The following is a 14,480-nucleotide window of genomic DNA, read 5'->3' as shown; positions in this document are numbered from 1 at the left end:
TAACTGTCCTTGGAGCATTTTGCGTTCTCTACCATGGCACAATATTTGTCTGCAGCGGTCATCTCATCTGAGCAGTAGATTGTTTGTGCACCCTCACCTGCGAGAATTCCCTCGGAATGCTGGGAAGCCCCCACAAAGGCCCCATTCATTGGTGGGGCAGGGGAGGAGGGGCCAGCGCAGGTTATGGATAGAAGAGAGAAGGCAGCTTCACTCACAAAGAGAGAGTAACATCACGGCACAACAAGTTACCTGGATTATCTAAATAAACATATTAGCGTTTAGATGTTTGTCCTGTAAGAGTCAGCGTCAACAACACTCATAGTATTGACAGATCATGTAAAGCAGTGTAGGTTTCCACGGTGATAAAAAGATAAATCAAGACGTTTCTGAGCATCCGCGGCTACATGTGCAACAGAATGTTTTGATGCTGTCGTCCTGCACCACAGGGGGGCAACAGAGGCTACACAATAAAGCTGATCAGTCTGGTTAGTGTCGCCATTTCCCTGACAGGATTAAGAAGTGAGTGCTGTGCCGTCGGTCTCATGTCATGTCATTAATTGTGAATCTAAAATACAGATCGAACCCACGGCCCTGAGAGTTCTTAAGGAAAAACAGAAATCAAAAATGTGTTCTTTAATTGTAATTTTACATATTTTATATATCAAAACACTAAATACAAAGTACAAAGTAATCTATGAGAATATCAACGTGACTAGCTTTGCTGTGCTGTAAATACTGTATCTCCCCTGGTTACAAGGCAGCACTGCTGCATGTGAGGGATTGAACTTAATAACTGAGCAGTAAACTGTTGAGCTGTGGCCGTAGGCAAAAAAAACAAACCAACAAAAAAGTAGAAAGAGTTAAAGTTCCAGTGATATTTTTCCTTGGACGTGACAAAGAAGAGATCCAGAACAATGCGGTGTCGATGTACATCGTCCTCCGCTGCCCTTTTGTTCAGATCAGTCTCAAACCACAGAGTGATACAAACATCTCCGTGAAGTTTAAGAGGATAAAAAGAATGTCCAGTTCATCTGGATGACAGACGGCGGCGTGAGGCTCCTGGCACACAAACAAGAGAGGCTTATCTGGATACCAATCCGCCTCCCTTTGCCACCCTCCATTCTGTCCTTGACATTCCACCTCTCCCTCATACTGGAGTGTCACGCTTCAGTTCACTGGGCGACGGGGGGATGCGATCTCCCAGCTTTGTGAAGCTGGTGGACTGACTGGGTTTGGTGGAGCGCTCATCTGGACCGGGAACTCTCTGCCGAGCGGGCAAAGTTGAGCACCGGCCTTTGGCCTTGGATAGTGGCAGTCTGGTTGGAGGGCCTTTCAGCATGAAGAGTTCTGTGGACGAGGAAGATGTGGGCTGTGGAAACTCGTGGGTAGCCGATGGAGAACGTGTGGGGGGTGAAGATGCTGCAGACATTACTGTCTGTGAAGAGAATGGGTTGGACGAGGTTGATGATGAGGGGCGCAGGGGAGCCAGAGGAGTAGATGATGTCATCTGCTGGAACCTAGTGAGGCTGGTGGAGTGGCTGGGGCGAGGCAGGCTGTAGCGAGCTTCAGCCCCTCTGTGGTGGGAAGGCAGGGTGGAGCAGCGGGCCTTGGTCCTTGAGCCCGGCTCTCTCGGAGGAGGGAGCGCAATTAGTGACAAGAGCCTGGCATCTGCTGTGGATTCTGCCTTGGAGGCTCTGAGGCTGTGGGATGAGCTGCTTTTAGATGCCAGATCTCGGTCTTTCTGGAGGCTCTGTTTGGAACTTGTGTGGGTCAGCTTTGTATCTGTAATGGTGGTTGATGTGGGGTCCTCATCTAGAGGAAAACAAGAAAAGACGCAACAAATAATTCATTTACTGAGCAGACAGCATGACAAAGCTACAAGTACACTATTGTCCATAAAGTTGGAATATTTTTTTATTCCAACTTTATGGGCAACAGTGTACCAACTAGCTGACAGTGTTCTCTCACCTAACAGTCCCATCTCACTCATGAAGGCGTCCAGATCCACAGTAAAAGTCTCTGTTTCTTCTGTCTTCACTTCAGCCTCATTTTCCTCTTCTTTTCCTTGTTCTTCCTCTTTTTCTTCTCCTCCATCTTGCTCCTTGTTCTCTCTTTCACCCTCATCATCATTTATTGCTTCGTCCATCTCCTTTCCTCTCTCCTCTTCCTCTCCACCCTCACCCGGCACCTCCCCTCCACTTTCTTGAACATCTTCCACTGACATCCCAACCTCTGGGTCGCTGTCGCTGCTCCTCCTCGTGAGTTTACCAAAATTGAACTCGGCCTCCACATCTTCCTCCTCCCGCTCTTGTCGCTGCTCTTCTTCCGGTGGTGCCTCCACCACAATGTCTATGTATGAGGGAAAGCACGGGGCAGACTTTTTGGAAGAGTCGGCTTTGGCAAAGCATTCTTGGTCTTGATTCAGCAGAAACTCCATCAGCATCATGTTCTCTCTCTTCAGCTGTTCCCGCAGAGACTTGGGGACGTCTGGAATCATCCAGGCCACCAGCATGCTCAGAAACATGGCCAGATTCTATATGGCAGAGAAAAATAGACATCTAATTGACCTGAATATGTATAATTACATTTGCGTAAAATGCAGAATGGCTATTTTTCCTGTATTTCCTGTCTCGGACCTGGAAGAATATTACAAAGACCAGTTTTGCCGCCAGGATAGACCAGTACTGTTTGGAGAAGGTGTAGGAATCAGGTGCCCATGGTGGATCTCTGTAGTCCTTATACCTGGGAAACAGAGACAGACACATAAGTAACGGCAACATTACTGCAGTTTCTCCACATCGGGAGAAGTAAATAAGTGAATAAGGATGGCGGTGCAGGCGATTTAACACAACATATCATCCTTACCTGCACATGGACACTCCGGTGATGAGCGTGGAAGTGGGCGCGGTGCCCGGCGGGAAGTTGCTGACATTGAAGAAGGACAGCGAGTGCTCAGTGTAGCCATTCATGGTCCCGTTGACGCTGTACATGTACTGGTAAACCATTCTGGGAACAAACTCGGACGTGAAGGAGATGACGAAGGCCTTAAAAGTAATACAACAAGGAATCATGACACAAATCAAACTGATGACTTATATCATCTACTTTATCTCTTCATCTCTATTTTGATAAAGCTTTTTTGCTGCATAAACACAGACCCACTGAGATCAAATCAACAAATTTAAAGGTGTGCTTTAGTTTGGTTTGCTTTGGTTTGGTTTAGGATTTGTTGATTATTCTTATTTTAAATCTATAATCTTTATCTATCTATCTATTCTACATAGAACTACAGCGGCAGATTCAAGCATTGATATAGATAAGGGTTGTGGACAGGCTCTGAAAAACACACTCACACACACACGCACACGCACACTCACACACTTACATTGGTAATGACAGAGAACTTGCTGATTCCACATAGAATGTTGTACCAAATCCCTGGAGATGTGTGAGCATGAAAAGAGACAAAGAGGGAAAGAAGGGCAGCGCATGCATCCGTGTGTGTAGGTGTGTGTATGTGTTGTGCAGGAAAGAGTGGCACGCAGACAGACACATGGATGGAGGGGCAATGTAGAGTAGAAGGAGAGAGAAGTGATTAAAAGTGTCAGGGTGTGTTATTTCCCATTCACAGACACTGGCAGAGTGAACACAGTGGTTGTTGTTGTTGATCTGTACCTATGTCTTTACACCTCACAGCATCCGGCCTCCGGATCTCACTGACAAACTTCGCAGCATCGAGGCGAATCTCAATGACGTTGTTGAGCAGAGCCAAGGCCGGGGCGAGCGGGAAGGAGGCCACGAACAGGGACACGAACCCATACTGGATTACTGCAAATGAATGAACATACAGAGGCCTGCGGGGTGAGTGAGTGACCACAGTGAGCTAATAAAGAAGTGCCACACAAAGCCGTGACAGACTCACTCATCTCCATGTATTCTGGGCCCACGCCTTCAAAGGGTTCCAAAGCAAAATCTTTGTCAAACTGCTGCTTTGGCCTCTCCTCCATTTCGTTCTCCTCGTCTTCCGCTGCTCTTTTCTTCCTCCCCTTGTTTTCCTGCATCGTCCTGTACATCTTCTTTAGCTTACTGCCAGGAGATTTAAAGGTGGTAATGACAGGAAAGACAGATAACAGTTTGTGACCGGTAAAAGAAGTTTGAATGAAATTTTGTACAGAAATGCGTCATCTTATAAATAATAATAAATACATACGGAATAACAACTTCAAACACATTGTTCTGAATGAGCTGCTTCCCCAGCATGATCATACTGAGCTGGATGCAAAGCTCAATGAGGCATCCTGGTGGAGCACACTGTGGAATATCAAACACAAATGTATTAAAGAACACACACACACACACATAATAAAATGATACAACTGATAATATGTGTGTGCACCTGAACCCACCTCTTCCATACGATAGTCTCCAAAGATGTAAACATAATCACCAGGCCGCCCGGAAAACCTTTAATAAAGTGAAGCCAGATTAGAGAGTAGAGACGGACAAAAGTGTGAGAGAACTAATACAATAATAAAACAGATCGGTTAACTAAATAAAGTGCGTTGACAGATACAACAGTAATACATCAGACAGAGTACACACCTGCCCTTAAAGAAGGCCACGTAGAAAATGGGGGCAAAGGCGTTCATGGATTTGAGGAAGAAAGACTTGAAGATGAGCCTCTCCTCAAACTCGGCCGTTGTCTTTGGAAGCTCTGATGAAGAGGAGATATGATACTTATAAATAAACTTTCAGTTCATCCTGCACAGTTGCTGTATGAAACAGGAACTTGGATCTGCGATACCCAAAGTATCATTTCCTAAATGAGCAACGTGACCAACATCCCTCACAACGTGTTCTGCCAACTGAAAACAGTGTTTATCGTTTCCGGTTTGACTGTAATGCGTCTGCCTGACCAGCATTCACCTGTAGCATGTAGCAAATACTGTGTGTGTCCCAATTATACTTTCAATTTCAATCTACTTGTACCTCATATTGCATATTCTACGTAAAAAGTTAAGCAACAACAATATTAATACTTATACAACTTTCTTTCCTTCTCTCTCTCTGTCTCTCTCTCTCTCTCCCTTTCCCCCCTCTTTCATAAAAATGATCTCCAAAATGTCATAACTGTATGCGCACGTAAAATGTTTGCTGCAATAAAAACAAATTCTAAAAAATGTGTCTCAACTAGCTGAAACCTTATAGCCTAAACTTTAAAAGATTGCGTCATCATCAGTTAACAGACATTCTATTTCCCGGCAAAATGTTCTGCAATGAGCTTTCATTTTCCTTAGTTGGCAACAGCTCAGGTTCAAACACACTCAGTGTAATGTGAATGGGTTACAGTGAAGTAACCAATAAAATAAATAAATAAATAACACCAAATTCCAGTACCGAGCTCAGTGAGCCACACAGCGATGGCTCCATACACCTCCTCCAGCACCAGAACCACCAACATGTTGAGGATGATGCCTGTGGTGGTGACCGTCATCCTCACGCTGGCCTTGGCCTCGGGGTCAGGGTTCATGGACCACACTGTTAACATGCAGATCCGATACACTGCCACCCCACACACTGCCGACAAGGTTACGAAGATCTGATCACGTTCGCACACATACAGTACATGCACACACACACACACACACACACACACACAGGATGAGAAAGTTAATGATGATACTCAATAAACTAAACTAAATAAAGATTAATTCATCATACAAACTGACACTAATCACCTTGTGAGATATAAAGTGAACACGTGATGAAAGCAATGTGAGGTTCAATGTAAAGTATAAAATATTACAAATGTAGAACAAATAGATGTAGTACCAGGAATAGTATGGTGGACACATTGATGAGGTAACCTGACAGGTGGTCCTCAATGTCCAGGGACTCAGGCTCTTGCTGTGAACAAAAGCACACACACACACGCTTACACCCACTTACTGATGTAGTTTGATACGTATGCACAGTGTTAACAGTCTATTAAACGCTGAGCACATGCTCTTTGCACACGTTGTGTCTAGCCGGTGCATGTTTGCCATCTGAAAGGACAGAAATCCCCGCCCCTTCTTCTTCTTCCTCCTCTTCTTCCTCTCCCTTCTCTATCAGTAATCTGGGCTAATCTCAGACACATAAGCCGCTTTGGACTCAACCACACACAGCAGATGAAGGGGGTTTCCTCTTTCCGCACCACAACACAAATACATACAGACAGATTTACTGATGAATAACTCCAACGTGGATGAAAACACTCAAAAACTCAAAAAGTAAAAGTTTGTTATGCTCGTTTTGGAAAAATTTGGATTAAAGTTTAGCAGCTAATGTGGTGAGCTCTATGTGGGTCTAGGTGTTTAAATTAGATAAATGCAACTTGTCCATGTATTGACCTCTCATACACAACAGTTACCTGAGAGGTCAGCATCTGGTCTGTCTCTCCTGCACCGTCTCCAGTCTGCATCTTCAGCAGAGTTCAAAACAAACAACAAAAAATGTGAGAGAAAAATGAATTTACCAACATGTGTGTGCTTTTATGCAGGCAGATCTTGTGAACTGTATTTGGAATACACACAAATCACACTCAGAACCATTACCTTCTTTTTAATCTGTGCTTTCATCTTCTGTTTTTTCTCCTGTAGAGCATCTTCATATTCAGGCCTTAGCTCTTCCTACAACACACACACACACACACACACACACACACACACACACACACACACGCACACACGGATGTTACAATTGCATGGTTAAAGAGTATTATAATAGTGAAACATCAATGATCAATCGTTTACATTAATTAAACTAACTAAATTAAACAGTTTTTGTATTCGGCTCTGGTGATCGCACTGAGCAGTTACCGTGACAACAATCACAAAACACTACTACTGTATATGCACTGACTTTTTGATGGCTGTTGCAAGATATTTGCATAGGTTTTAGGTCCTCACTTGACCATATAGCTCTAAGGGGAGAGATAGGTGACACTAGCTGTTTACCAAATTTGAAATATCTACATTAAACATCATGAACATGGACCCTAATCCTTTTACTTTAAATCAAGAGATGGCTTAAAAGAAGTGCAACAACAATGGGGAACAATTTAGCAAGATCATCCAGAATCTCTTTGGGTAATATAAAAATAGATAATATATGGCAACTCTGCAAAAAACTGCACATTACTACACATTATGAGATTTTCATCCAATTTTAAAATAACAAAATAAAAACAACAGTTGTTTTTCCCACCTGGGCTCGGTCCTTCAGGCGGCAGAGAGCGTGAACAGTTTTCATACATTAAAGGAGAGAGAGAGACAGAGAGAGAGACAGAGACAGAGACAGAGACAGAGGGAGGGAGAGAGAGAGGGATTAGCCTGTGAGTGTGAATCTTGTCACCCTGCTGCGTCACCTTGTCCAGTAAGGCCACAACTTTAAGAAGAGCTCAATCTCATTACAGCCATGATGGGTGAGGAGAGTGTTAGTGCGCGGCTGCATGAGTGGCCATGTGTCTATGTTTATGTGTGTGTTGCCATGGTATAGGTTTGAAGCTAGTGATAATCTGCCAGGAAAACACCCTGATCTTTGTCCTTGTGATTAACCCTGGACCTGAGGTGAACATGCTGACCCAGGCTGACATGGCATTATATGTGTGCATGCATTGTGTGTGTGTGTGTGTGTGTGTGTGTGTGTGTGTGTGTGTGTGTGTGTATTTGTATGTGTGAGTATCGAGTATAGCACCTCTTCATCCTCCAGACTCGTCAGGTCCCAAGCATGTTTCAGACACATCTGTCTCCTTTTCCAGTGTTCAAGAAAGCAAGCAGCTGCACACACACAAACAGAAGACAAACATTTTAAAAATATCTATTTTAAACTGATATTTTGCAAATCTTTGACCAGCCATTTATAATAACATTTTAGAAACAGGGGCAAATGAATCACTCTCAATGCCTTATGCCCTTGAGCAAGGCAGTCTCATAAGGAGCAGCAGAAAGCATTTTTAGCCTCACTTTTCTTATTGTAAATTCATTTGAAAACAAAACAACAAAGCTCATACACAAATTGTGGTATGACACCAACACAATATAAACTTAAAAAGTACTGCTAAATAGTATGAGCAATATTCATAGCAATATTTACAACAGAAGTCCTTCCTCTGTTGTTTTCTAAGAACTAAATTCATCTATCTGAGTATCTCTGCTGATGATGAAGAAGGTAATCTGGAGTGTGTAGTTACCCCACAGGGACATGAAAATAGCAAAGAGGACAGTGACTCCATTGTCAAACAGGTATGACGCTCGGGCCAGTGAGCACACACTACTCAGATGCCAGTAGTCACACACTTTGTCACACAGCGGACACATGGTGATGTTCAAGTTGTTGTTGCATGTCTCCTGACTGAAAAACACACCAATACAATACAATCAGAATAGCCTGAATGGCAACAACAAATGCAACAATATGATATATAATATTATGAGGCTTTAATAAGCATACTAAAGGAGAAATAAGAATTTGATTCTGCCTACCTTGGCACGTTTGTATCAACAGTAAATATGCCGTACAGGAAGACAATGATGCCCAGAACAGAAGGGGGGATGAGGAGCTGTGTATAAACACCCAGCCAGGCAAAGTACAACCCAATCTGCTCTCCAAAGTACTTCCTGAAAGTAAAGCATCAGCATTGTTTGTATATTGAAATATGATGATGGTTCCAATGATTTAGGCGCTGAGTGCCTACAACAAGTCCAAAATTCTCCTGAAGTAAGTAAACATCTCACAAATAAAATATACTCTAGAATTGTCCTGTAGATTCAGTCCTGAAGATTCATTCTATACCATGACCTCACCATGAGCCCAACAGTTCCAATTACACTCAAGAAATATATAAATGTACCTTTACCTCTAGTGGAGTTTACCTTAGTAACTCCACTACAGCTGCTCAGAGTAGCAACATGGCTTGTAGTTTATTTAGCTGTCACGTACCTGATGAGGTCCACTGGCTGGTATTTATGCATGACTCCATAGTTGGCCCATTCTTCATGAAGGAGCTGAGTGAGTACAAGAGTCCAAGAGAAAATGAAGGGATATGTTGAATGTAACATGGCTAGAATGGAGTAATTTGTAATAGTTTATTGGTTTAATGAATACCAAGCCGCCCTTTTAGAAATTTCTGATGTTTACGTTTGTTGAATACTTATTGATCTGTTAATCTGTTGTCTGCTGTTATGTGTATTACTTAATGTTTAGTTGGAAGGCCTCTGAACATACCTGTCGGTCATTTCGCTGATCTCTCCGTCCTCTCCTTGTGAATGAACCCTAAAGCAAGATGGAAAATTGTATATAGTTTTGTCTAAATGCATTTTATCCATGAATGTTGCCGTTGACGTTATACTCACATCATGCAGAGAGAAGGCAGAGTCGTAGACGCCCCGAGCCAATAACGACTGGATGCCTTACGACACAAAGAAGCAGAAACAGCATTAAATGTGACCCTAATCAAAAGCATTAAAAGATCCTTAAATCAAAACAGAAATCAGAGCTCACCGGTGGTTTGGCAGGTTCGCCTGCAGGGTGTTCGGGAAATAATGTCGGCAACCTAGACGTGGTACAGGACAAATGATATGTCAACCTCAACATGAACGCAGATCATTGTACAGTATTTAAATATATTTTTGACATTACAATAAGAGGATATTTGTTTCTGCACTCACTATTCTGCTTCGTGTTGCATTGTCAAAAACAGTCTCTGTTGACTGGATGTCATACCTGCAGAGAGAAAGCAGTCACAGGTGGAATGTGAGTTGACAACGATGACAGTTACAGTTTTTTGTTCCTTAAATTGAATGTATTATGCTTTACATTTACTCTCTTATGCTGAATCACCAACATGTCAGACAGGTTAAGCCCCAACAAGATAGGAAGATAATGATGATAAAGTAGCACAGTACTTCATTTAAGTATACGACTGTGAAGCTCTTAGCATGACTGGACTGGAATATGTGTGTTGACATCCAAGGGCGACTCCCCAAGTGAGCTGTTTTCACCATTACGCTATCGTGTAATGAGACGCTCCAGGTACTCACATGTGCAGCTTATCTCTGATAAAAGGGTGTTTGAGGGTTTTGAAATTAGAGCGCGTCTCAGAGTCTCTTTGTACGTCGAAATCAGGGACGTCTGGTTGAAACGGCTTGGTGAGTTTGGTCACCGTGGAATCCCAAAACCCAACGATGCCCGTTCGTCTCCGCAATTCACACTTCTATGAAAGAAAACATATACAGTGCATCCTCATCAGTCAAATACAATTCCACACACATTCCACAGCTGTATTCAGTCACTTGTCAGATCACATATCACTGATTTCTCAGTCCTAAAACAGGATTGTGATGTGAAAACAAAACAAAAATCTTCATATAGAAAAAAAAGATGATAATTAAAAAAGTGATATCTATTCTAAAGGTGTGTGTGTCAACCTGCTGACCTTTTTCACAGCAACTTTGATCTTCTGAAGCTCTGCCTCTCGACTCAGTATTGGCCAAGGGATGTGCAGTCGTATGAAGCCAATGCCTTGTGCCCTCTACACATAAACACACACATATTAATATTATAGAACGATGTTTGACGATGAATAACAAATAATGCACTATAGACAAACTGCATGTTTCAAGTTTCCCCCATTCTCACATTCTCTTTGCATTTAATTGCCTCAGCTTGTTGTACCAATAAAACCACAATGTCTCTAAAATGATAAATATACTTTTTCGGGTCATATATTTGTGAAATATTGGTTCAATCTGACACTCTTTCATTTCTATGATGGTATGAGAAGTAAGTGCAGATTTACATCACAGGTTGGGATCGCTGCCTGAAAGTTACCTCACTACAATGCAGTCAATCATCAATATAATCTGAAAATTGATAAGCCAACTCTTTAGCTTCTGTACCAGTGAAATAAATCCCTGAACACACTGAACAATTACTGTAATGAGCTTAGTGTGAGGAAGATAAAACAGGCATGAAGAACACCTGCTCCACCTCTGGTGATGTGTGCGAAGAGACATGCTCCCGTGATGTCACCCCCAAACCAATTAGAACCTGTTCAGACTTTGCTCTCAAACTAGCCTGGGCAAGAATGAATCATTTTTTAAAGCCTAATCAACGAATTAATTGGTGTAGAACTATTTTTAGAAGATCAAGGCTGATTGTAAGATGATACATAATGTAAGTTTGGCTTCGATGTTCGACAGAGTTAGCGCTGAACCACAATGTAAAATATTCTAATAAATCAGGAGAGAGACAAACATATTAACAGAGTACACAGTGACCACTCAGCACTTGTTTATCCCACTCAGCTTCTATTAAAATCTCCGTTCACCATCCGTATGATTTCATTTGCCAACTCACACACTCCTAAGCACCGGATCACTGTAATAAGGTCCTATAATCTGGCCTTTGGCTTCACACTTACAGTCAGTGCTCCTAATCCGCAAACACAACAGTAGCTGGTTTAACATGCTAGCATTCCCCACTCACATCCACACACAGACAGCACACACAAGGCTTACACGCCCATTCAAACACACAACAGCAAGACACAATTACATACATTTGAAAAGGACAAGCATTGCCTTTCATCGCACGATTATTGTTGTACTTGTACTTGTCATCATCTACGTCTATACAATACTACTGATGTTAATAAAGGACAGTTGTATATTTAATTGAAGTGTAGGCATGTTTTCCAACTTTTAGGGACAAGCTGAGTCTTATCGTTGATCCGATGGGCAGCCATCCAGCTACAGGATTTGCAGTTAAAGAAATTTGCAAACAGCTCTGTCCAAAACTTGACACTACAAGAATGATGATACACACCTCTTTGTCACGCTCTATCTGAAGTCCAGCTTCCAATAGTGCCGCTTCAAACTCCTCCCGAATCACAGCCTTTTCCTCATAGGTCAGCTTTGACTCCTCTGGTTCTACCGCTGCTGTACTTGGCTCCACAGAGTCTCTTTCCAGCTCAAACAGGCCTGGCACTGGCAATAATGGCAAACTCCCATTGGATGTAACGGAGAGGCGGGACTTGGATGACCGCCTTTTTTTGTATTTGTAGCAAAGAATGTAATCCACCTTTCTCTTGCCATCTGCAAAATATAGCCCAGGTCCTAGTTCTATTCCACTCTCCTACAAAAAACACACAAAGACACAGTGTTAAGTGATGGACTGTGCAGTAAGACAGGTGACTTACTATAGCATGATAAAGAAACAAGATGTGAGTGCTTGAACAAGAACAAACCGGAGGGGGAGGCTCATGATTGCCTGGGGGGATGATGGGACCTCCATTGGCGCCGTCAAACCCGATCCCGGACAGGGATCTGGCCACTGAAACAAGCTTTCCCGAGTGTAAGGACGTCGACCCGCTCATGGTTGTGGTGAGGGGCATACATTCATTTCCATTTCATACCTCTGTTAAAAAGGGGGAAAGAGGTGATCGGTGGGGAGGAGGGATCCAGATCAAGCTGCCACTGAATAGACGGGCTGGTATCACTTATGTGTTTCAATTACATTATCATACAAATAAACAACTGTAGTTCTGCAAGTTGTTCATGTCCAATCTGCTACTGTCACTGAGGTTGTTTTAGGACAAACAAAGAGGTTGTTTGGTGTTATTACTTGTGTCACGGGTGTCACATGGTTCACTTTTCTGCACTGTGTTGCTGTGTAGTGGTGTATGACCTTCCCCATCCTTGCATTCTTTAAATTCAGTCCCAATATAGGGATGCTGCACACACTGCCCAGCAATATCCTATCATATATAATGTATGTTCGCAGTAAAAACTCTCTGTACTTACTACTTCTACACAAAACAGAAAGTGTGTGTCATAATTAAATCTAGATAATACATTCTGCTGTGGTTGTTTTGAGTACAGTCATTTGGTTTGACATAGGGTTGATTGATAAGTCCTGAACCTGACACATAAGGAGGCTGATTTTTTTTTTTACTGCCTTCATTTGAGTTCAGCGATCAATAAAGGAAATCATCCATTGATTCGACTCTAGGTGCTATCAAAAATTCTGGCTCTGAACTAGTTAATCTCACCTGATCTGTAGGTGACGCTCAGACTTTCCCTATTTCCTGCCCTTGTCTCTGGTGATGAGGTTAGTATATGAGCTGCGGAGGATTTTACAGGTCAGGAAAAACACTTCTAGGAAACAGGAATAAAGCATCATTTAGTATCATAGACAGTGTACCAAGCTGGAAGGGGATTATGTTTAAAAGTAAATATCCGTAATACCTCTGAGAATGTTCCATGCTGGGCTCAGAACGTCAATCAATTGTCCATTGTAACCTTTGTGTGCCTGATAACTAAAGCACACAGAAACTCTGTCAATGCAAGCAAGCGTACCGGAATCTTCACATTATGACCAAAGACAACATCTGTTTTATCATAGGCTTTTTTGGGGGTGGGTCTGGGGGCTTGCATGTCATGTAAATATGCTTCACTTCAACCCATTTCACAGATTATAGCAGTTTAAGGGACATTGTTTCCCATCGCAGCAGGCAGAGGGGAAAGTGTGCACGGTAAGCGTGTGTCTCCAAGAAAAGCAAAGCAGCGTGCGGGCTTACGTCAGTCAGTAAGCCTGCTGACAGCTCATTTCGTGGGCAGGTGGGTCAGCAGCACCCTCACATTACAGGGGCCAGAGGGCAACAGAGCTATCTAATACTGGCTCTCCTGGAAGACAGCAGATTACAAACCGCTAATTTTAACAGGTGCCTGCTCCAGTGTGGAGGACATCATTTAGGAAAACCCATCACACAGAACTATGTGATAAATTTCAGAGGAAACAAATACTTCACTGTTAACAAAAATAGCTTCATTTAGCCAAATCACTTTTTATTAAGCTATATCAAGAGCAATCTTCCCTGACCTTCAACAATAAAGGTATACTTCTCCACATTGACTCACTCAGAGATTTGTTTACTCGATTAGTATGTGTTGAATTAATCGCCCTGCAACGGCAACATGGATCCTCTCCATAAAGCAGCGACCAGGTAAACTTTTTACTGTCCCAATTAAATAAGTTAAAAAAGACAAAGACAAACACATTACCCGAGAGTTAAATGAGTAAACACAAAGGACCACGAGCTAACAAAACACTTTACATCAGACATGCGCAATCAAATCTTGCGAAAAGTGGACTTACCGGAGCTCGCGGGGGATCTGGTCATCACTATGGAGATGGGCGGTAGAACGCGCGAGTGGACAATCCGCGCGCGTCCCCGCTTCCCCTTTGGTTTAAGGCGCGCGCTCAGGGCAGCTAATTCCCCTGACCGCTCTGCAGGGGAGGGCAGGTGTGCGTGTGCGTGTGTGTGCGCGCGTGCGTGCGTGTGTGTGCCCGCGAGAGAGAGAGAGAGAGAGAGGGGGGAGAGAGAGGAGCTTACAGGTGACCACACTGAGCTGAACATTAGTTTAACTGTAATATAA

The 14,480-nt window shown here is 42.9% G+C and overlaps 1 protein-coding gene across 1 annotated transcript; it reads right to left on the bottom strand.

Moving 5' to 3' along the window:
• Positions 1 to 634: 634 nt before the first annotated feature.
• On the bottom strand, positions 635 to 14,374 carry ano2a (anoctamin 2a). The gene is made up of 29 exons (XM_076142595.1): positions 14,200 to 14,374; positions 13,290 to 13,360; positions 13,094 to 13,199; positions 12,290 to 12,459; positions 11,869 to 12,177; positions 10,478 to 10,573; positions 10,083 to 10,255; positions 9,711 to 9,765; positions 9,544 to 9,595; positions 9,396 to 9,451; positions 9,268 to 9,315; positions 8,983 to 9,047; positions 8,526 to 8,660; positions 8,234 to 8,394; positions 7,738 to 7,820; positions 6,597 to 6,671; positions 6,413 to 6,463; positions 5,833 to 5,907; positions 5,398 to 5,599; positions 4,603 to 4,714; positions 4,407 to 4,464; positions 4,211 to 4,311; positions 3,923 to 4,086; positions 3,676 to 3,828; positions 3,386 to 3,438; positions 2,866 to 3,044; positions 2,637 to 2,742; positions 1,969 to 2,533; positions 635 to 1,812 (listed from the first exon to the last, which is right to left on the bottom strand). The coding sequence occupies exons 4-29, from the start codon at positions 12,434 to 12,436 to the stop codon at positions 1,148 to 1,150; spliced, it is 3,939 nt and encodes a 1,312-aa protein (XP_075998710.1). The 5' UTR covers positions 12,437 to 12,459; positions 13,094 to 13,199; positions 13,290 to 13,360; positions 14,200 to 14,374; the 3' UTR covers positions 635 to 1,147.
• Positions 14,375 to 14,480: the final 106 nt, after the last annotated feature.

Source organism: Genypterus blacodes, unplaced genomic scaffold (genome assembly GCF_046128005.1).
Source record: "Genypterus blacodes isolate CSIRO-AG114 ecotype Tasmania unplaced genomic scaffold, CSIRO-AGI_Gbla_v1 ptg000021l_1, whole genome shotgun sequence".
NCBI classification, from domain to species: domain Eukaryota; kingdom Metazoa; phylum Chordata; class Actinopteri; order Ophidiiformes; family Ophidiidae; genus Genypterus; species Genypterus blacodes.
The sequence above is the reverse complement of the archived record's forward strand: the minus strand, read 5'-3'. Positions and strand labels throughout refer to the sequence as shown.

Excerpts from the sequence above, each read along its gene's own strand:
- ano2a (XM_076142595.1), bottom strand. The coding sequence starts at position 12,436 with ATGCCCCTCACCACAACCATGAGCGGGTCGACGTCCTTACACTCGGGA. Across the intron at positions 6,672-7,737 it reads CGAGTCTGGAGGATGAAGAG|GAAGAGCTAAGGCCTGAATA; the intron begins GTGCTATACTCG and ends TGTGTGTTGTAG. Across the intron at positions 5,908-6,412 it reads ACCAGATGCTGACCTCTCAG|CAAGAGCCTGAGTCCCTGGA; the intron begins GTAACTGTTGTG and ends TTTTGTTCACAG.